Source organism: Coptis chinensis, chromosome 1 (assembly GCF_015680905.1).
Source record: "Coptis chinensis isolate HL-2020 chromosome 1, ASM1568090v1, whole genome shotgun sequence".
Classification (NCBI taxonomy): domain Eukaryota; kingdom Viridiplantae; phylum Streptophyta; class Magnoliopsida; order Ranunculales; family Ranunculaceae; genus Coptis; species Coptis chinensis.
This window is the reverse complement of record NC_141456.1, coordinates 83,040,903-83,065,157: the sequence shown is the minus strand read 5'-3', so window position 1 is coordinate 83,065,157 and position 24,255 is coordinate 83,040,903. Positions and strand designations below refer to the sequence as shown.

Genomic DNA, 24,255 nt, shown 5'->3' with positions numbered 1-24,255 from the left:
ACATAAAGAATAATAATAATTAAAAAAAAAACAATACTGGAAAAACTAACCTTACCCTTCCAATAAATGGCTTAGTCAATAGTCAGTAGAAACCAACCATCTCCCCACCAAAAATTTATACAAAATTACATAACAAGTATGAATTAGGAAAATGAAGCATATACTTGATAGTTAATACTAGTACGCTAATCGAACACAAAATGTAACCAAAATTTTATCCCCTTCTCCAAAAAAGACATCGAGTTACAACTTGAGATCTTCTATAAACTCTTCAATCACCTTAATAGCATGATCTTGGAGCCCTTCGATCTTCATCTTGAAACCAATCCTTCAAGCACATCAAACCCTTCAACAGTATTTAGTAACAGTGAGCTACAGTACTTGATGACCACCCTTGCACTTATACTAAAAGCTAATTCCGATGGAACCGCAGAAACCGGTGTAGTTAGTAAATCTCGAGCCATTGCTGACAGAATTGGATAAGTTCCTTCCTGAGTTTTCCACCAATCCAAAACATTAAATGGTGGCTCTTTATCGACTTTAACGACAGGATGTTCCAAATAATACTACAAATCAGACTTGTTAGTATTACTAGAAGATGCTCTCTGCTGCAACAAGTCAAATACAATGTCATCTTCATCACCAAAATTAGGTACTATGCGATTCAAACCAGATTAAGTATTACCCATTTTGCTTTTATATTCTTCAAACTAGTGAATGCCCGTGCCAGTCGGCACTCTAGACACATTGCTTTTGAACAACACCCCAAAAGACCATCTCTATGGTAGCATTGGATCGATGATATAACCATTTCCAACAGTTTTATACTTCATAATCATTTCATACGCGCGCATACTCAAGTGAGCTTAATTATTGCAATTCTATGCATTTCATTTCTCACAAACCAACTCATTACACATACCCTTACACATTCATTAATTCAATACATATCATAATGAGAATGAGGAAAATAAGGGGAGAGAGTCTTCAATTAAGAGCATCATCATTTTAAAAAAAAAAAAAAAAAAAAATCTAGCAGTCTCTTTTGTATTTTCAACATTTCAAAAACCTAAATCCTGTCATAACATCCAATTGGGTATAGTTTCAAAAACCTATCAACATTTCAAAGACTTTAACTAAGAAGTCGCGGCCTAAGATACACCCGTTAATATGTTGATATAGTTGTACTCATAAACAATCAATATAATGATAGATATGTAACTATATATATATATATATATATATATATATATATATATATATATATATATATATATATATCTGTGTGTGTGTGTGTGTGTAAAAAAAACAATTTCGTTACTCGGGACTATGTTCAAGTGATACAAAATGCAATTCACTCTTTCACAGCCCAAATTCGCTCTTTCACCATGATTGCCTAGGAAGGAAATTATGCATAAAATTAAATGGTATCATAATTGAAATGATGGTTTAATAAGGGGAGTCCTAAGAACAAAAGTAGGTGAAATATTATACCTGAAATATTGATTTAAGGGAGCTCTAACCAACTCCTGTGAAACTCGAGAAGCTCCTGAATATTCTCCTGAACAAAACCACACCACTACAGTCCTTATTGTAAGCTATTGACTCCAATCCTCTCATTTGGAAGTAAAAAATAAAATTCAAATACTGCCTAAAAAAATGGTGTTGACTAATAACATGAAGTAAAACAGTTTGCCAAATCTATGTTTTTCTTTTTTCTATTGAAGTTTGATATATAATTGACAAATATCTAACGAAAACAGCACCAATATAAAGCAGTCCAAAACAATAAACAAATATATAAAGTAATGGTAGATATTGAGAAGAAGCGTACTGAGAGAATCAAGCCAGCTATGAAGCACAAACCTAAGCCTGGTAATCACAACATCATTTTTATCTAAATATATAACTAAGAATATGTGACCAATAAAATCAATTTTTTTGGGATTTGGGGATTTTGGAATCGAGTTGATAAGGGGAGTTCGAGTGCTCGACGATGAGGTGAGAAGATGGGTATAAAACCACAGCGGAAAGGCAGAAAAGAAAACATTCAATGACATCAATCACTTGGGATAAAACTCAATATAATCAACACAATATATTCAACACCAACGATATAAAGAAGAATATAAATCAACTTATGCTAGCGCTTGGGATAAAATACAATATATTCAACACCAATGATCTGAAGAAGACTATAAATCAACTTATGCAAATAATAAAAGTCATATTTCATCAGAAATTTTAACAGAAATCTCAGCAAAAGAATTTTGGACTGCAAGCTCCCAACCCTTGGTTACATCCCAAATCCCACTCGACTATTTCTTCACTATTAAAGGGAGCAGCAAACAACAATACCTCCTGGAATCCTCCGTGTTTTTTTAATGAATCAATCAATCTAGTAATAATGTAATCAACTTATTTTTATGCCCAAAAACTTTCCAAACTTATTAGTCCTTAACCATATCATGCATACACAGAGATCCCCGATCTCACTTAAAATTATATAATTTAGCCTATAGCTCAATGAGGAAGGAAAACCATTCCAACGAATAAACTTTATCAGTAATGGCGAAGTAATGCGCTTTTCGACAGCAAGCACAACACCTTATTTAGTCTTCAAACTAACCTTTTTTAGTTGACAGCAAGCACTACACAAAAGACATAAAAATCATAATTTGATACAACCCCATTTCTTAAACAATGAAAATAAAGTTATATATACCTTGATTGCTTCAATATTCAACTTGAAACTGACCAAGGTTAAAATCAAAATTAAAGTAATGGTTTCAAGTCTTTCCTTTTGATTTTTGAGAGAGATGAGATTATAGGGTTTAATTTTCGAGAGATGAGATTTGCGGCAGCATCGATTTGGGAAGAACCAATGGTTTAAAACCATTTCTTTAGAAGTGACGAAGGTTAGGGTGTAGGGTTAATTCCCCAAAAAAATTTCGTATACGGTGAGTTAATCGCATACGGTGAGTTGAACCGCGACTTGGTGTGAATAAAATTTCGCATACATCGCACAACAACAGTTAGATTTTCCTCAAACAGATCTGGATCGTCCTTTGTGTGTTATTTTGTCTTTTAGTGATAAAAAAAAACCCCTATCTTATTAGATAGATATCTTAGCCAATTTGGTTATATAAGTCTTCAATTTCAACTGATTAAATGTGAGTTCAGAATTTGGTATAACTTTAACCTCAGATTCATAATTCAGGTCCACACACAACTCAAGAATCGTCAACTTGAACCGGGGATCCAAGCTTGAAGGCAACCCAAGAACCAAAGGAACATCTTTCCAATATCCATCATATTTTTTGCTCATGCTAACATACATAGGTTTTAAAATAGGTTTACTATCACATTTTTTCAAGACTAACAAGATTTTGCTTAATTGATAACAAAATGCACTAGATATGACATACTTACTCCCATAAAACAACTTAGTTGAATCATGGTAAACCTTGAAAAGATCTCTAATGGCAACATCATTTTTCCAATAAAGAAGAGGAGTCTGTGCATAATCCCCACCATAATAGAAGAGATCAATAACTTTTTGGTACGGGATTGCTTCTCTCAACATTATATAGGTGGAATTCCACCGAGTCTGAATGTCAACCGGTAACCTTTTTTGCTTCATGCTCAAAGATATACAGTTCTCAAAAAACTTTTCCAGTATATACCTTGAGAAGACTTGAGATGTTTCACACTCTATAATGTTATCAAGGGATACCTCAACATGCTTTAATCCTGCTTTTACTATTAGATTCATGACATGCGTCGTACAACAAAGATGACATAGCTCTCTACTTAACATATCATCACTAAAGATTTATCTTTCAACTGAGACACAACACCATCATTGTTAGATGCATTATCTAAGGTTAAAGTTTCTATCTTATAAGATATCCCCCAACTCAACAAGTTAGCATACAATGCATCACTAATTGATCTTTCGATGTGAGGTGCAGGAAGCATATGAAAACTAAGTACCCGTTTATGAAGTTTCCAATCTTTAGTTATAAAGTGGCAAGTTACACACACACACACACACACACACACACACACAAACACACACATATACCCTAGCTTCTGATTTGACGTCCACAAATCTATTGTTAAACAAATTTTACCAAGCACACTTTTCAAGATAACTTTCAAAGAAGCACGTTCTTCTTGAAAACTCAGCATCAACATCACTTCTCATTGTCGAATGACAATGAGGTTTAAACTGAGGACCAAATGCCATCTTAATCCATCTATGAAAAATTGGTTTCTCAACTTTCACAAATGGTAATTCCTCAACGACAAAGTACGTAACAATTTCTTGATGGGCAACTATCTGATTAAACTTAAAGGAATAAACTACACCATTCTCAGTTCTACCAATTATAGTTTGACCTTTCTCCATTGTAGTTTTAGTAACACAAGACACTGTATGCCTAATAAGGTGACTTGTCCCTCCCCTACTATACCTCCAGTAGATAGACGAGTTTCACAAATCTTACAAACATCACTACCTTTAAAGGAAAAATAGGAAAACTATTCAATGAATCACCACTTAAGGCAAACACAAATAATGGCTAACTAATAAGATAACTAGCCCGTGCGTATGGACGCGTGAAGCCGACCTACAACTACACCTCTTTAATGTTTTTAGAAATGAAAGTTGGAATCGGAAGGAGGTCAATATGTAATAGGAAATTGGATCCAAAAGCCTATGTTTTAGATGTTTCTAGAGCTCATTGTAACCTTATATAAGGAGCACCTTAGTGCCAATTGTAATTGCCAATTCACATTCATTCTTCTTGTCTCCAGAACTTGTGGCAAAGTGAGGTTAATAATAAAAGATTCGGTTTTCACTAGCCAAGTCTTAATAAATTAATCTCCATAGTCTTATGTTCTTCTTTTCTTCTTCGTGTTCTTCCTTCTTCATGGAAGGCTATCTTCAAGGGAGGAGATGAAGTCGGTGTTTAGGGTTTGGTGATTCTTTTGATTCATAGTGTTCTCCAATCAGGTTAGTTATTTATGTTTTTAGTTATTAGTCACATTGCCTACACCAGGGGATGAAAGTATAGAATAGGGTTTATGTTTTGCAATTTAATATTATATTAGTGTTCTTTACTTTTCTTCTAGTAGTGTAGTTATTTATAGTTAGTGAAATATTCTTTATATTGCCCTAGAATGGGTAGCTCAGGGAAAGGTTGCCTAAGGGAAGTATTATCTGTGTTTGCTTTAAGTGGCGATTCATTTAATTGAATGGTTGCCTAATTGAGAAGTACTCCTTGATGTTGTTCTTGGTAATACATTAAATAGCTGCCTAAACTTACATAAAAGAAAAGTAGATACTAGTAGCATATAAACATAGGAACAACCTTAGGTAAAAATAATTGTTAACGATGATATTTCATCCAAGAGGGCATTAACACTCGCTTTATTGCCTAATTATAGTCTACTTGTGAGAATTTAGAAGTTTGCTTTTGCATAATAAACTAAGTAATTAAGCTTCCAGACGGACTTAGAAGCCTTACCCATCTTCAAACAGTTGAGATTGCTGAGCAAACAGGGAGATTCAAGCACAGAGTAAAAGAAAATGGAGAAGATTGGGATAATATTAGACACATGCGCATTCCTTTTGTAGTAGTCCTAAACTCCTTTGAATTTCCATCCATTTTAACAGATGGTGCTGCAAGTAAGTAAAACTGAATTTAATTCAAATAGGTTGTGTAGCTGTCAAGAAAAGATTCTTCTTCTTCAACTAAGCTTTTATTAGATCAACAATGGACTCTCTCTCTCTCTCTCTCTCTCAGGGTCCTTAATTAGAGCATCTTTAATGGTGAGAGTGTGAGACCTCTTGAATACCAAACACCAAATTCTTGAAAATTGGATAAAAGCCATCTTTAGTGGTGAGACCAAATAAAAAAAACATAAAAAAAAAAAAAAAACCCAAACCAAACATCAAATGAGCTCCCATTTGGTGTTTGGTTTGATGTTGTATCAAACGTACGACGCAATTTTTCAAACACTGCGTAGGCCTGTGGACTTCTTTGGCGCGGCTTTTAGAACATAAATTTAGGCCCAAACACATAAATTGACCAATAATTTCAGTTTTAGGCATGGTTGGTCAATAATTACGGTTTTATGACAAAAACGACTGACATTAGCATCTATCATTAATAATTTTGCTATAAAGACATTTTCTGGCTGACGTCAATAAGTTATATTTTATTAATACCAATTATGACCTTCTCTGATATAGATGCAAACACCACTATGCATGTATGATATGCACTACATGTGTATACCAACATGCACACGCACACTATTATGTATGTGTATAACACACATGCAAACATCATTATGCGTGTATACACATGTGCATACACATATGCAAACATTACTATGCATGTGTTTACCATACATGCACACACCATTATGCATGTGTGCAACAAACATGCAAACACTACTACCACACATGCATACACCATTATGCATGTGTCCAACAAACATGCAAACACCACTATGCATGTGTTCAACAAACATGCAAACACCACTATACATGTGTACAACATGAAAGAAATGAAATTTCTCATGTTAGTCCTAACATAAAATGTGAGTATGCTGAGGGTCAAAAACAAAATTGAAAAGTCATGTAGGATTTTGATTTAACTGATAAAAACTTAAATAAGGGTAATATCATCTTTCAGCAGTGGTCAACCCGGTTTGTCCTTAAGGCATAATTATTTGCTGACCCAAACTAGAAGCTAAATTAATCTCTAATTATGTCTTATAGGCATGTTCTCTGTTTTCAGAAAGCAGTGTGGGCTTCAAAACAACATGGGCTTTGGGCTAAATTGTACGACGCGGTGTTTTAAACACTGCGTGGGCTTTAGGCTGAACTGTGGGCTTTTTGGCACGGTGTTTCGAAAGCTGTGTTGGCTATTCTGGTGCGGTTTATCCAAAATAGTGTAGTTTGTTGTCGAATTTTTGATGTCTAGCCTGAAGTTGTTTGGTGTTTATTTGGTTTGGTGTTTGTTTGGTAAAAAATTTAGTATTTTTCAGGTCTCACCATTAAAGATGCCCTTAGTGTTACTTTTGATTATATTATTTATAATTTTGAATTGACCTATGATATTACAATATTAAAGAATGATATGTTATTAGGCTAAGTACAAATGATGAATGGCGGTCATAAACCCATGCATTAGGAAGTAATCTATTTTTATAGTAAAAAAAGTTGACAGAACTATCACCTTGATAGTAAAGGATTTCAATTTGCTCATATTACATATCTTCACGACGTTCCACAAAATTTCAGTAAATAAAAGGTATAATCATGGGTGTTGGGGTCCCTCACCATGTGATGGAACAACCTCATGAGATCGGGTGGAAGGAGCGTGACCGATCTGCTCACATCGGTTGAATATTCGACTCTGGAATTCAGGGGTTCAAATGATTTGCTCACATCGGTTGAACTTTTCCTCCTGGAATTTCAGCCTTCGAATGTTGTGGCCACATAGAATGGCAAGGTATTAGCTCAATTCCACCACATAATTTGGGAGCTGATATCTTGATGCCACCGCATAGTTTGGAACCTAAATTTTGTAGACGTGCCGAAATTTTAAAACACTATAAAACCAAGTTAGGTTTTTGTGTGAATTAAGTCTTGAATAGAAACCCAATTTTGAGAGTAATCAAAATTGAGAGAAAACCCTTGCAAAGAGAAAAACTTGTAAGGAGAGAGGAGTGATCTAGTAAGGTGGAGAGACTTGAGAGGAGTGATTGTAATCTTCCTTCCCATACTTATAAAAAGATTAGCTCTTGTGGAAGTAGGCATCATTGGCCGAACCACGGTACATTTTTGTGTTGTGGTTGTTTTATTTGCTTTATATTTCTATTGCTTGTTTGTGATAGTTATATCCATAAATTAGGATTGTGGTTGTTGGTTGTAGTGAAAGATTAGTTTTTTGATTGGAGTAGTAGATTGTCCAAGTACAAGCTATCTTAGTGGGGATCGATTGGTATTATTTTCCCTAGCAAGTGGTATCAGAGCCAGGTTGGATTAAGCCCAACAAGGTTGTTATCCAAATCTTGCCTAGAAGGTGTTTGATAAAATTCATAAGAGAAGGTTTGAGTTGAAATAGTTTGTAGAGATAGACCATTATTTAAACACTCGCATGACTAGTCTGAATAGAGGTAACTACACTATTTGGAAAGCCAAGATAGAAGACTTGCTCTATTGCAAGGACTTGGCACAACCCATTGAGAATGGAAGAGTAAAACCAGACGTAATAGTGGCGGCTGAGTGGACCAAGCTTGACAAAAAGGAAATTGGGTACATTCGATAGTGGATTGACGATAGTGTCTTCCACCATGTATCCCAAGAGACTACCACTTTTGGCTTGTGAAAGAAACTCGAAGACCTCTATGAGAGGAAGTCGGCCGGAAACAAGATACTGCTCATTAAGAAGTTTGCTAACACGAAGTACAAAGAAAGTTCTTCAATGTCTGAGCATCTTAATGAAGTACATAATACCATCAATCATTTACACTTGATGAAGATTAATATGGGTGACAAAGTTGAGGCTTTGTTCATATTAAACTCTCTACTCGACAATTGGGAGATGTTAGTGGTTTCTCTTAACGGAGCCGCTAAGGATGGAATCATTTCCATGGAGATGGCTACCAGGGCATTGTTGAATGAGGAGACAAGAAGGGCTTCACAAAGCAGCTCCTCTCACTCAGAGATCCTTGTCACAGGGAAGCGGGGGGAGAGGTAAGAGTAGAAAACCATCTCATTCTAGAGGTGATGACAGAAGCAAATCTAGGGGTGAAGCTAGAATTCCTAAGGCAGAGAGACAATGTTCCTATTGTGCCACCAAGGGTCATTTCAGGTATGAGTGTAGAACACTGAAGAAGGATGAGAAGAATAATTGTGTATATGAAAACATAGTAAAGAGGAACGAAAACACATGCCGAGATATTACCGCACTAGTAGACAATGATCTAGTGGGAATTATGTCAGATTGTGGTGAGTGCTGTGTTAGTAACTCATGCCAGGACACAGAGTGGGTGATAGATACAGGAGTATCCTATCACGTCACACCGCACAGGGGATTCTTCACTACCTACAGCTGTGGTGAATTTGGTGAGGTAAAGATAGGTAACAATGGAGTCTCAAAGATTATAGGCATTAGGGATGTTCATGTAGAAACCAATGTCGGCTACACCTTGACACTCAAGGATGTAAGACATGTCCCTGACATTCGGCTAAGCTTAATTTCCGCTGGAAAGTTAGATGATGATGGCTTTCAAAACTCGTTTGGTAATGGGGTATGGAAATTAAGTAGAGGTTCCATTATAGTAGCCAAAAGGAAGAAAACTTGCTTGCTTTACAAAACACAAGCTAGTTTGTGTAAAACAGAGTTAAATGTGGCACAAGAAGAAGCTTCCTCCAAACTATGGTATAAGAGAATGTCATGTGGGAGAAAAAGGCATGGAAGTTCTTGCCAAGCAAAAGGCCTTGCCAAATATCAAAGGTATGAATTTAAATAGATGTACTCACTGTTTGGTAGGAAAGCAACACAGGGTGTCTTTCCAAAGATTGCCCTCTCACAGAAAGGACAATATCCTTGAGCTTGTACACACAGATTTATGTGGTCCTATGAAAGTGAAGTCCCATGGGGGAGTTTTGTACTTCTTGACTTTCATTGATGATGTGTCAAGAAAGATATGGGCATCTAGTCTAAAGACCAAGGATGAACTACTTGGCGTGTTCAAGACTTTCCATAGCATGGTGGAAAGAGAGACAGGGAAGTCTTTGAAGTGTATTCGCTCAGATAATAGGGGTGAGTACATTGAGCCATTTGAAGAGTATTGCAAGAGTCATGAGATTCGTCATGAGCAGATCGTTCCCAAGACTCTGCAACACAATGGTATAACTGAGAGGATGAACTGGACCATTATAGAGAGGATGAGACGCATGTTGTCTCACTCTAAGTTACCTAGAAGTTACTGGATAGAAGCCATGAGCACAGTCGTACATGTGATCAACCTATCGCCTTCGAAGCCTCTGAATAGTGATTATCCAGAGAGTGTATGGTTAGGCAGAGATGTTGATTATGGATACTTGAAGGTATCTGGGTGCAGGGCATTTGTTCATATTCACAAGAATGAGAGATCCAAGTTTGATGACAAAGCTAAGTAGTGCATTTTTCTGGGTTATGGGGATGAGAAGTTTGGCTACAAATTTTATGATCCGATTAACAAGAAGGTAATCTGAAGTCGAGATGTTGTGTTCTTGGAAGACCAAACCATAGCAGACTTTGAGGATGGTGAGAAGCTAGAAGCTTTCACTAATGATCTTATTGATTTAGAACCAGAAGTTCCTACTGTAGAACGTGTAGAAGGCATTGAGAATGCAGAGAACCATGAGTTTGAAGTTCATGATGATGATCCTATTGCTCATGATAGGATAGAACCTATTGATATAAAAGATACATATGAAGTGCATGAACCACCATCTGAGCAAGCAGAAGTGCATTCTCCTGAGGCACAAGAAGATGGGGCAAGGAGGTCTGAGAGAGCAGAGACAAGCTTCAACCAAGTATCCACCACATACGTATGTTTTACTATTTGATAGTGGAGAACCTATGTAATATCAAGAGGCTCTTGAAGGTACAGACAAAGAGAAGTGGTTGAAGGCCATGCATGATGAGATGGATTCTTTGCATAAGAATCACACTTATGACTTAGTTGAGAAACCGAAAGGAAGAAAAGTTCTTAAGAATAAGTGGATCTACAAAGTCAAGCATGAAGAGAATAATCCACATCCAAGGCACAAAACTCGCCTTGTTGTGAAGGGATTCGGTCAAAGGAAATGTATTGCCTTTGATGAAATTTTCTCTCCTATAATTAAGATGACTTCTATCAGGGTGGTATTGGATATGACCGGAAGTATGAACCTAGAGGTTGAGCAACTAGATGTCAAGACAACTTTTCTTCATGGAGACCTTGAAAAAGATGTCTACATGGACCAACCAGAGGGTTTTGAAGTCAAAGGCAAGGAGCACCTGGTATGTAAGCTAAAAAAGAGTTTGTATGGGTTGAAGCAAGCACCGAGACAGTGGTACATAAAGTTTGATTCTTTTATGGTGAAACATGGCTACATGAAGTCCTCTTCCAATCATTGTGTGTATGTTCAGAAATTTCCAGATGGGGATTTCATAGTACTCTTGTTGTATGTGGATGATATGTTGATAGTTGACCAGAATATCAACAAGATATCCAAGCTGAAAAAAGACTTGAGTAAGTCCTTTGAGATGAAGGATTTGGGTCAAGTAAAGTAGATACTTGGTATGCAGATCACTCATGACAGAAAGAGTGGGAAGTTGTGGCTTTCTCAAGAAAGCTACATTGAGAACGTATTGAAGAGATTCAACATGGATCAAGCGAAGCCAGTCAGTTGTCCGCTTGGTTGACAGTTCCGTCATAACCAAAGATATGTGTCCAAATGGTGAGCATGAGCAGAGTCAAATGGAAATTTTTCCATATGCATCCATAGTGGGCAGCTTGATGTATGCAATGGTGTGTACATGACCGGATATTGCTTTCGCTGTTGGTGTTGTAAGCCATTTTTTGTCAAATCCGGGTAAAAATTAATGGGAAGGTGTTAAGTGGATATTGAGATATCTCAAGGGCACTTCCAAAGCGTGTTTGTGTTTTGGTAGGAGTAAGACCTTACTTGAAGGCTACACAGATGCATACATGGCAGGTGATGTTGATTCTATGAAGTCCACCTTCGGTTATCTGTTTACTTTTGTAGGGGGAGCAGTTTCTTGACAATCTAAGTTGTAAAAGTGTGTTGCCCTTTTCACTACATAAGCCGAGTATATTCAACCACTGAGTGTTGCAAAGAGATGCTATGGATGAAGAGGTTCTTTGATGAACTAGGGCTAAAGCAGAAACAATTTGTAGTTCTATGTGACAGTCAGAGTGCCATCCATTTGAGCAAGAATTCGAGTTTTCATTCTAGATCCAAGCAGTTATCATTGGATTAGAGAAGTTCTCAAGAGAAGCAATTATGCATTGAGAAGATCCATACCGATAATAACGGGTCGGATATGATGACCAAAGTTTTACCGAAATATAAGTTTGATGTTTGTTGTGCTACCACTAGAATGGTAGCACACTCCTCCTGTTGATTTGGGAATGCGTGGAGGTATCCCCCCTCATGGTTTAGGGAGGGGGAGATTGTTGGGGTCCCTTACCATGTGATGGAACGACCTCATGAGATCGGGTGGAAGGAGCGTGACCGATTTGCTCACATCGGTTGAATATTTGACTCTGGAATTCGGGGGGTTCAAACGATCTGCTCACATCGGTTGAACTTTTTCTCCTGGAATTTCAACCTTCGAACGATGTGGCCGCATCGAATGGTAAGGTATTAGCCTAATGCCACCACGTAGTTTGGGAGCTGATATCTTGATGCCACCGCAAAGTTTGGAACCAAAATTTCACAGATGTCTCGAAATTTAGAACACTATAAAACCAAGTTAGGTTTTTGTGTGAATTAAGTCTTGAATAGAAACCTGAGAGAATCAAAATTGAGAGAAAACTCTTGCAAAGAAAAAAGCTTGTAAGGAGAGATGAGTGATCTAGTAAGGTGGAGAGACTTGAGAGGAGTGATTGTAATCTTCCTTTCCATACTTATAAAAAGATTAGCTCTTGTGGAAGTAAGTATTTTTGGCCGAACCACGGTACATCTTTGTGTTGTGGTATTTTACTTGCTTTATATTTCTATTGCTTGTTTGTGATAGTTATATCCATAGATTAGGATTGTGGTTGTTGGTTGCAGTGAAAGATTAGTTTTTTGATTGAAATAGTAGATTGTCCAAGTACAAACTATCTTAGTGGGGATCGATTGGTATCGTTTTCCCCAACAATGGGTACAATTTAACGCGAGAAGTCATAGAGGAAACTGATTGTTCGGCATTACCGATCGGAAGAAAACAAGCTATGTTGATTAGATTGTTCATCAGAAGTGGTAGTAGCATACAGCGAAGAAAAAGTTTGGCGGGAAGACATTGCTTCTTATATCTGTTTACGAGTTCATTTATTTTTTGTTAAGGAGATGACTAGATGAGCAGTTTGCGGCTGAATATTATCTCTTTCTATGATTTGTTGAGATAAAGATGTTGACAAGCTGTGCTTGGTAACGCTAAAAGAAGATGGCGTTAATCCTCACGTTAACACATCACAATCCCAATGAAATCTAACGAGATTAGGTGCGCACACACAATTTCCCTGGGGTATCCTCTCTGAATCCGGACTCATGTTTAAAATGAGATACCAAATTAAACATCGTGACGAACAGGCAATAAGTCATACAAAATTTGAAGAGGTATAATTAGCCAATTAGTTAAACCCCAGTCTTACATGGTTCAAAGTACACGTACTGCCCATATATATATTCTGGAATGACTGCAATTAGGCTGGTACTAGGCGTATCAGATTCTTGTTCCTTCATTTCCTTGTTCCTTCCTTTTTTGAATTTTCTTGATATATGTATTGTTATATTTAAGCGAAATGTATTGCAATGAAGAAAGGGAAATTGACAAGTTCATCTTTTTTGGGACTAGATAATCTAGTCAAGGAATTATAAATTTGAAAAACCAAGAGCATCTTACTACTGCTTGTCTGCTTCTCTAAATATTATTAAAAACTAAAATAAAGAAAAGCTTCCCTGAGTACCAAGTTATCCATTCGTTCTTCATTTTCTCTCTTTTCCTTTCAATTCCCTCCTTTTGTCCTTTCTCTTTTGGTTTTTTCTGGTTTAATTACCATGGTTAAGTAATGGAGATTGCAAAAATCTGGATCAGTTTCAACTTTTTTTTTTTTTCCGCATCTAACAAATAAAGCATACTAGTATTTATGTGCTCATTAGAATCATTTCGTGAATATAAGTGGGTCAATGTGCTTATATTAATGAAAAAAACATACCAGGATGTAAGTTTAGAACAAAGTAAAGGTGAAATTGTGAAAAGGATAAAGCAAAAGAGCTATAAGGGGACTAAGCAAGGAACAAAGGACAAAGTGCGCGTATGAATGGAAAAGAGTACTTGGTAATGAGTTGGGAGAGTAACCATCATGCATTCCTTCTAGTATCATTGTTATTAAAATTCAAAATTAAGAAATTGTGAAAATAGCCGAGTCTATTGTCTCAACATTGATACAGAAACTAAGCTTGGTCATAGAAGAAGAAGCTAAACTCCTCCTCGGAGTGGATGAGCATGTTCTGTCGCTCCAAAATGAACTTGATGAATGGATCAAGTACTTCTTAAAGGATGCTGAGAAGAAACGCAACATCGTTCCTATGGTGGATGTTTGGGTGAGGCAGGTTAGAAACTTGGCCTATGATGCGGAAGATGTCATCGATGCCTTCATCATTCAAGTGGAAGAACACCGGCGTAAAAACATATGTTTTGGAGCCTTTGGCTCCGGGAGTAAGCTTAAGACCCACCATGAAATTGGAAAAAATATAGAGCAGATCTATAAAAGGAGTAAAGAGATATTAGACAACAGAAAAAAGTATGGTGACAACCAATCAAGTTATAATCTTGATATTTTACAAGATTCAGACCAAGGGTCTCAAAACTTGGCATCACGACCAAGGAGAAGTACCACTATTGAGGAACCAATTATAGTTAAAAAGATCTACAATAGAGACGATATTGTGAATAATTTTTGCATTCGTGCTTGGATCTTTGTATCTCAAGAATATAGCGTGACTGATCTTTAGTTTAGTATTCTAAAGCAAGTGATGGGTGGTCTTATTGATAACTTAAAGAAGATGGTGTTGGGAGATTTCACTAGGAAGTCACACCTCAACCTAGTTAGTTTTTATCCCAAATGATTTCTCTTGGAGCTCACACCAAGGAAATCACACACCACCCAAGACTTTGGTAGTTATCACAATAAACTCAACAAAGCAAAACCACTAATTTATCATCATAATTCATAGCAAACAATAAATATAGAAGTAAATGCAAAGAGACACAAAGATTTAAAGTGGTTCGGTAAATATTACCTACGTCCACACAAGAGCTGAGTTTCCTTTATAGTAAAGATTGGAGAGTTTACAAGAGGTAACTAGAATCAAGAACAAGAGGCTTCACTCAAACCCTAGCTCAATAGAGCTTCCACAATTTCCATGAAATGAATCTCTCAAAAGTTGTCTCAAAACCCTAATCTATTTCCTTTATATAGGTACACATAGAAAAAGGTGAGAAAATAGGCTTCGGGTCGAAATTTTGTCAACTGTTGAAATTCCGAAATAAGGTGAGCGCGGGTGCGCCTTGAGCAAGGCAAAGTAGAGCGCGTGCGCACCTTCTTCGTTCCCAACTTCCAGTAATTTTAGCGCGTGCGCCCCTTGGGTTTAACTATAGTCAAGCGCGTGCACGCTCTCTTCTCCAAATTGAAAAACGTACTGAAGGCAACATGATCGAACACCGGAGCAAAGCTCGACGGTTCTACAAACCCAACAGATGGAAGATGCAGAATTGATGAAAGAAGAACTCTGCAACTACTTGCAAGGCAAAAGATACTTCATCATCATTGACGATATATGGAAGTCAGAAGCTTGGGACCAAATTCAAACGGCGTTTCCTGAGAACCATATGGGGAGCAGAGTCATGCTTACTACTCGCAATGAAGATGTTGCCTTACATGCAGTTCCGTCAACTCATCATCATCATGCACTACGTTTACTAAACAAAGATGAGAGCTGGGAACTCTTCTCCAAAAAAGTGTTCACTGTTTCAGGTAGTTGCTCACCTAAGTTGGTGGAAGTGGGACGCCGTATAGTTGACAAGTGTGGTGGCTTATCACTAGCTATTGTTGTACTAGGTGGACCCATGATGGGAAAGGAGAGAACACATCTCGCTTGGTCCAAAGTAATTGCTAGTGCCAATTGGAAGCTAAGTCAAGATTCAAATCCATGCCGAGCAATTTTAGCTCTGAGTTACACTGATTTACCCTTCCATTTAAAACCATGTTTTCTCTATCTTGGTCTTTTCCCAGAAGATCATGAGATCGATGTTAACAAACTCATTTCGCTCTGGGTTGCGGAAGGTTTTGTGCAATCAAGGAGAGATGAAAAGATGGAAGATGTCGCAGACGACTACTTGGAGGAGTTAATTCAGAGAAGTATGCTCCAACTTGCAACAAGAAAGTATCATGGGAGTCCGCGAAAAGTTGTAGAGTCCATGATCAGTTAAGACAGCTCGCCATATCAGAAGCAAGAAATTGGGCCGATTTCAATTCAAAACAACTGTAAAGGACAATGTTTTGTGATAATGACTCGCAAAACCATTTTCATCAATGAAATAACTTAGCGACCCAATTTCTTGATTTTAATAACCCTCACGGACAAAATAAGTTGGCTTGGTTTATTTTATATTTCTTAAATACCACTTTTACCCTTTCCTGTTAATAAACAAAATTACGAGTGAGAAAACCCAAAACCCCTTTCTTCTCCAACTGACCTGACTTTTTGATTCATGACGCACCTCATCAAACTACAAATCGAATCTCTTCCCTATTTTAATCAAACGAAATTATGAAAGAGAAAACCCAAAATCCCTCCCCTGCTTTAATCAAACGAAATTACGAAAGAAAAAACCTAAAACCAAAGTCGAGAAATAGGCGAAGTTGTGCGAAACTTCAGTTATTTTAAAGAAGTTGAACAAATATGACAACCATTATCCAAAAAATCAAAGACATTAAAGATGAAGTATCACACCATTTTTTTTTTAATTAAACCCTAGTGGATCTTTAGATCAAATAGGCGAGCACTTTGGAGATATCCAAAGGTAATGATGGTTCGATTCCACCAAGATCCTCTAAAATTTTAATGTTAATCAAACAATGATTGTTCATTTTTTATTGTTGAACACGTATTGTTCATACCTACTTTAAGTATGAACACGTATTGTTCATATTTGTTTTAGGTATATACATTTATTGTTCATATCTGCTTTGGGTTCATGTTTTTTTGTTGGTATGAACGTATTTTTCATATTTGTTTTGGGTATGAACAATCAATGTTCATATATATGTTTTGGGTATGAACATTATATTTATTATTCATATATGTTTTGGGGTATGAACAATCAATGTTCATATCTGTTTTTAGTTCATGTTTTTTTTTAAGTAGGTATGAACAATCAATGTTCATATATGTTTTGGGTATGAACATTTATTGTTCATGTCTGTTTTGGGTATAAACATTTATTGTTCATATATTCATATCTATTTTGGGTTCATGTTTTTTTTTTGGTATGAACACGGATTGTTCATACCTAAAGAAGGTATGAACAATCAATGTTCATATCTGTTTTGGATGTGAACATTTATTGTTCATATTTGTTTTGTTCATAGCTAATGTTCATAATTTGGGGTATGAACAGTTATTGTTCATACATGTTGTTTATAGCTAATGTTCATAATTTGGGGTATGAACAATCAATGTTCATATCTGTTTTTGGTTCATATTTTTTTTAAGTAGGTATGAACAATCAATGTTCATATATGTTTTGGGTATGAACATTTATTGTTCATATATGTTTTGGGTATGAACAATTAATGTTCATGTCTGTTTTGGGTATGAACATTTATTGTTCATATATGTTTTGGGTATGAACAATCAATGTTCATATCTGTTTTGGGTTCATATTTTTTTTGGTATGAACAATCAATGTTCATATTTATTTTGGGTGTGAACATTTATTGTTCATACCTATTATTCATAGCTAATGTTCATAATTTGGGGTATGAACATTTATTGTTCATATCTGTTTTGGGTTCATGTTTTCATAGCCACAATCAATGTTCATAGCTGATGTTCAGCATGGGTAGGTATCCATGTATGAACATTGATTGTCCATACCCACAATAGTTATGAACAATCATTGTATTGTTTATAGCTCAAATAGGTATGAACACTCATTGTTCATAGCTAATGTTCATAATTGGGGATATGAACAATCAATGTTCATAGCTATTGTTCATACATGGATAGGTATGAACAATGATTGTTCATACATATTGTGGATATGAACAATCAATGTTCATAACCGAGTTGTTTCAGTTGGGTCGGGCCATTTTTTTTTTTCTTCAGGGGTATACTTGACTTTTCATCTACCCGAGCCGTTCTTATTTCGAGTCAGGGGTAAACTTGAACTTTCATCCACTCAGTCCTTGTGAGTGATTACAAAAATAACGTGTCCTCTAGAGTTCCTCTTTCAGCCGATTTGTCCTCTAGAGTCACTCCCTGTATCAGAAGCCCAAAAAGATGGTTTTCTATCTAATGTTGGATTTGCTGTGGGCGAGGACCATTTTGCATCTTCTACAAGACTCCGAGGACTTGCAATCCAAGTCAACAGCACTTATCATGGCCATTTGAAATCTTCTATTCCAAATCTCTGGTCTTGGCTAATATTTTCTATTGACCAACAATATACATGGGATGGTAAGTTTATAGAAGGCATCAAAATGCTAAGGGTGTTGGATTTGGAGAATATAAGACTACCTAAAGAAATCGGGAAACTTATTCTTTTTGCAGTACTTGGGGCTACGTAATACTTACTTAAAAAGGCTTCCAACTCACATCGACAACTTGGTTAAGCTGCAAACTCTAGATCTAAGATCTAATTTCATCAAAAGCATACCAAAAGGACTATGGAAAATGAAAAACCTAAGGTGGTGTTTGTTTTTCCTACTTATAAGTGCCAAACACTTATAAGTGTTACTTATAAGTAGGTCCTAAAATTTGTTTGTTTTTTACTACTTATAAGTACTTATAAGTGGTAGGGGTGTTTGCTTTTTCAAGCACTTAGAAGTGGCGACATTACAATTTTACCCATATTTAATAACACATGTACTCTATTGTCGAAGTTAATGACGATCATATAAGAAATCAATTTAATTGAAGTAGAAATAAATTCATATAGACCATGCATTAAACAATCCACAATAGACATATTGTTTATTATGATAATCATGAAGTGCTATTGGAAAGACATTAACTTCTTCTCATTTGCATCAACTCATTTGCTATTTGGTTAGTTATGTAATTTTATATGCGTCCATGGGTAGTTATGTAATTTTATGTCTAATCCCAACTTATAAGTTGGCCTAAGTAGGATTTTCTCACTTACAACTTTCGGCCCTATTTATAAGTTTTTTTGATTAAGTTTATCATCAATCAATCGATCAGTCTACAATCAAGTATGAGGCAACATTTCAAACAAGGTGACATCTTTCTTTTCTCTTTTATTTTAATTTGTATTGCATATTAGGATTATTTGTTTTTTAGTTTTACTATAACATATAGTCATTTACTTTTAAATAATTTAGTGAAGATCATCCAATTTGGTAATAAAATTTCAAGATTTCTTCATTCACCTATCTTAATACATTACACCTCAATAGAAGTAAGGCTGGTTTTACCAGGCGAGCGTGGGTGCCTAACACCTTCCCACATCGTACCTTGACTCCCGAACCTAATAATCATCTAGTTTCGAGGGCTAGTCCTTCACATAGGTTTTACTCAACTTTTCCTTAATAAAGTTAGTGGCGACTCTAAAATCAATTGCATAGACCTAGGTACACATTTTTGTGCGTATAGGTTTTTTGGCGACTCTTTTGGGGACATCCCTAGAGAGTCAGACTTACATTTTCTTTTGAGGTGTTTCAGTTAAGATAGGAAAGAAGAAGGCTTATCTGGAAGCTAGTTGGAATAGAAAGCCAGGGTTAAGGTTATCTCGTGCAACCGTATTATGGAAATAGAGAATCTACCAACTAATTCTCCTCAAGGGTTTCTTCCACTAGCGTCTCAGCCAATGGTTAGTTCCCCGCTTATCTCTCAAGGTGAACAATCAACAACCACCCCAAGGAGGTGGTTAGAGTCCAACATCACCCCTTCCTGGATCGGAAGAACTAATGAGACAAGCAATGGAGAGAATGTTTCAAGAAATACTACCAAAATTCATGAACATGGGGCAATGACAATTCTCTCAAGGGCAATCCACTCCGCCACCACCACCAAGGTTTGATCTTAACCTACCTACTCCACAAGCTCAACTACCTACTAGGAATGTCATACATCAATCCACCCAACTACAACTTCCTATGCCAACTCAGACTCCAAGCCAACCCATCTCTTATATCGACCCTACTTACATGGCTCAACCCACCGTTCACCATTCATACTACAACCCAAACCAATATACATCCACACCCATGTTCACTCCAAATTTATCCCAACCCATGAGCTCTAGACCATTCATGTTCCCTCCTCTATACATCACACAGACACCACAACCTCCTACTTATATGAACACCCAAAATCAAATTCCTATGATCCAAGATCAATACCAAGGCCCAGTGGCAGACATATTGAAAAAGCTTGAGGAGGCATTAACTAAGATTAAAGCCGATGAGTTCAATTTGGATAATCTTTGTCCATATCCACAAATTAGGGTTCCACATGGTTTCGAATTCCCTAAGATGGAGAGATATGACGGAACTTGGTGTCCTAAAGCCCATGTAAAAATGTACGCTAGCTACTTGCAGCCTACGGGGATCGGGCCAGAACTATTGGTCCAATTATTCCAGAGGAGTTTAAAGGGTGCGACACTGACTTGGTGGATGAACACGAGGGCCTTCGTAAGAAGATGAGAACATGGGATGAACTTGCAACATCTTTTGTGACCCATTTTTCATACAATACAGACATCCAGATGGGTCGAAGACAATTGGAGGCACTCAAGCAAGGTCCAACTGAAACATTCACTGAATATGTAACCAGGTGGAGGACCAAGGCAGCTCAGATTCTAGACAGGCCATCAGAGACAGAACATATTTGAATGGTGGTAAAAAGTTTGAACTCCAAATATGCAAATCGATTGAGTCTCAGCTATCATCCATCTTTTCAGGCTTTGGTTTCGGCAGGGACTCAAATTGAAGATGCTTTAGCCTGTGGAACTATGACTTCGATTATTTCTTCAGGTCCAAACCATACTCAGAAGAAGAAGCCACCTTCAGTTACTGTTAACAAGGAGAAGGACGCACACGTCGTAGCCACACAAGTCCAGTTTCAACCCCATACATAGATCCAAGAAAAGGTGACAACTCATCCTTCTTCCAATCAGATTGCATATCCTCCAAGACAACAAGGATATCAAAATAGAGGGTTCCCTAAGCCACAGAGGTAGTTCACAGAGCTACCGTACCCATTGTTGGTCATTCTCAAGGCTTTGATCCAGCAAGGCCTAGTTACACCATTGCAGCCTAGGCCTCCTCCGAATCCACTACCATATTGGTATGATGCTTCTAAACATTGTGATTTCCATCAGTCTCTTGGACTCCTACAAAAAAGTGTGGAGCTCTCAAGCATGCGATACAAGATTTGATCGAATCAGGGAGAATTGATGCATCACATCTCGGTACTCCAAATGTTGCAATAAATCCATTACCATACTATAATGGAGAAGTTCACACATTAGAGTCTGTCAAGCAAAGTCCAGCCTCATTCATTACCACACTCAAGCAAGCATCCAAGGTTAGTGCCATGTCGCTCTTCAAGCCATTCAATTTTCAAGATGCAATTAAAGATTACAAGGCACAAACACAAGCAAGGCCCAAAGCCAAGGCTATATCGTTGGATGAAAAAGTGGCACCTCTGTTTGCTGAATCACCAACTAAGAAGACACCATTACCGAATCCACCTTTGCTGCATGTTCTAGATAAGGAGTTTGATAAGCCCAAAGATAAGGTATATACTTCACCATCTTCTTTACGACAATTGAAGGATTGTGAGCCAAGTTTGTTAGAAGACCAAGAGGTCCAAGAAGTGGTACTTGAGAAGTCTACCAAGTCTATGTTCCAACCGGGTGACCAGGATTCTCAAAACATCTCCCTAATAAATGATGCAGAAGATTATGGTATCGAGCTCTTTGATATATTTTGTCCTCCTATTTTTGATGAAGAAAAAGATTCCATTTCTGCTATCAAGATCACTTCACTAGAATACAATGAAGAGGACTATAATGATGCTTTCATAATACTTTTCTCTGAAGACCAACTTATAATGGCTAAGCTGGATTCCAATGATAGGTGTTTTGAGCGTCTTACTACTAGTCTCAAAGACTTGACATCTTCCTCACACTTGGAAGATCAGATGCCGAGCTCAAGAAAATTGAAGTCATTTGCCATTGCAATATTATGGCAGGTTATTCTTCTAATGACCTTATTGGTATTTGGTGAACGAGACTACTCTATGTTTGTCTCTTCAAGATCTAGCTGCCATCAAACCCAAAGTAAGTTGACAATGGAGAGGTTGGGAAACACCACCAACCATGATCATATGAAATGGCCATTCAACCACCACAATCACTTTCAAGCTAGGGGCACGTCTAGGCACTCATGTGTTTTTGATGACATTCATGCACTAGACCCAGGATGGAAACTTGACTTCTTAGGGGGTGTGGCGTACAAATCACATAGTGTCACGAAGTTTGATATGTTGCTCATGGAGAAACCACATCATTTAGAAAATTCATCACTCATGCATGGAGCTACAACATTAGTTGATGGGTTTTGAATCAATTTCTCTCCTATATTTGATCCCGGTCTACTGCTTGGCACAGATAAGTTTTCTACTCTCAATTAGTTTGTTTTATTCTTTTATGAAAAAAAAAAAAAAAAATAAAAAAAAAATAAAAAAAAGTTTTCAAAATCCTGTAGATATGATTTACCCACTTGCCTTAGTGCAAGATGATTGAATGACTTGTGCAGGTTATGATCCCCTCTACCCCGACAATGATGAAGAAATGGACAATGAAGCTACTGAGTCCATTCTTTGTCATAACCAATCTGAGGATTGACATACACTAGTCATTATGGAGACAAAGACCATCAACCTTGGCACCACAGACAAACCACATGATGTGCATATTGATATAACCTTGATCCCCTCTAAGCGTTGAAGCTTGATCAAATTACTGAAGGAATCCATAGAAGTGTTGATCATACCTATGACAATCTATTATCTTAAGGTGGTACATGATTTTCACTGTTTGAAGATGAGAGAATCACTCACCGAGAAGAAGAAACCGAGGAGGAAGAAAGTTCAGCGGTTATGTTTGAGAAGATTTTTCAAATGTCTAAGATCACCAACATCAACATCAGCATTCAGCATTATGCATTTACCTTGTGGAGAGGGTAAAACTCCACAACATCATTTGATCAACTACCCTACTGAAGAAGGGAAATATTCTGCATTCCATTAATTAACGGCTACTTAGCCAATCAACCAACCAGCTACATACCGTGGAGAGGGCAAATTTCATATTGTATCATTAGCCTCGATCGAAGACATGAGAGCTATCTATCAAAGAAGTCAACTGACTCGAATCTGACTACATCAAATAGCAGAATGCTGAGAGGAGTTCATCTATGATCAACATTCTTGAGAGCCGAGATATATGAAGGAGGGCATTGATGTTCAACTGGGACTTAGATACCAATGGAGACAGATTGTTGCAAGTAAAGCTGAGCAAGCGGATCCAGACTAGAGTGGAATCAATGAACCAGAAAGTTCAAACCCAACAGTGAATGTCCATTCACTATGAAGATTCTACATGAAAAATCCTACTAATGCTGACCAATTAAAGAGGTATTACTTTTTACCCAACTTTGTTTATTTTAATACGAAGAGTATAATGGAAATCTTAGAGAGATGATGGAACAGGCCATCTTTGATCGTTTTGTTTTTAGCCTTATAAGCCCACCTAATATCATATGTTCCTGATTGAAGCCCATTTGAGCCCTAACCTATTTTTTGTTTTACCACAATGCAAGCCCATATCCTTTAAGAAGCCTAATAAATCCTTGGCCTACCCACTCTTATAGAACTTGTCATAGTCCAGGGGCATCATTACATCCATCTTTGATCACGAACACAATCACCCTTATGTTATTTATCCCAAGAAGGTGTTGAAAAAAAAAAAAAAAAAATCCTAGTGCAAGGGGAAAAAAAAAAAAAAAAAAAATCAAAACCCCGTTAGAACTTAAAATGCTTAGAGTTGCACAAAATAATCAACACCGGTCCAAAATGGAAAACCTAAACAAGGGGCTGTTTCATTTGAGATTTGGGATCCGTATCATCATCTCACTACCATCATTCCAATT

At 37.0% G+C, this 24,255-nt stretch overlaps 1 protein-coding gene across 1 annotated transcript; it reads left to right on the top strand.

Moving 5' to 3' along the window:
- Nucleotides 1-1,808: 1,808 nt before the first annotated feature.
- Nucleotides 1,809-22,666, top strand: LOC147525483 (uncharacterized). Its single transcript, XM_086579508.1, is given in 9 exon segments — nucleotides 1,809-1,875; nucleotides 14,196-14,788; nucleotides 15,549-16,244; nucleotides 16,247-16,300; nucleotides 18,310-18,587; nucleotides 18,589-18,767; nucleotides 20,638-20,864; nucleotides 21,000-21,072; nucleotides 21,420-22,666. Coding segments are annotated over 9 exon segments (3,414 nt in total).
- The last annotated feature ends 1,589 nt before the right edge of the window (nucleotides 22,667-24,255 follow it).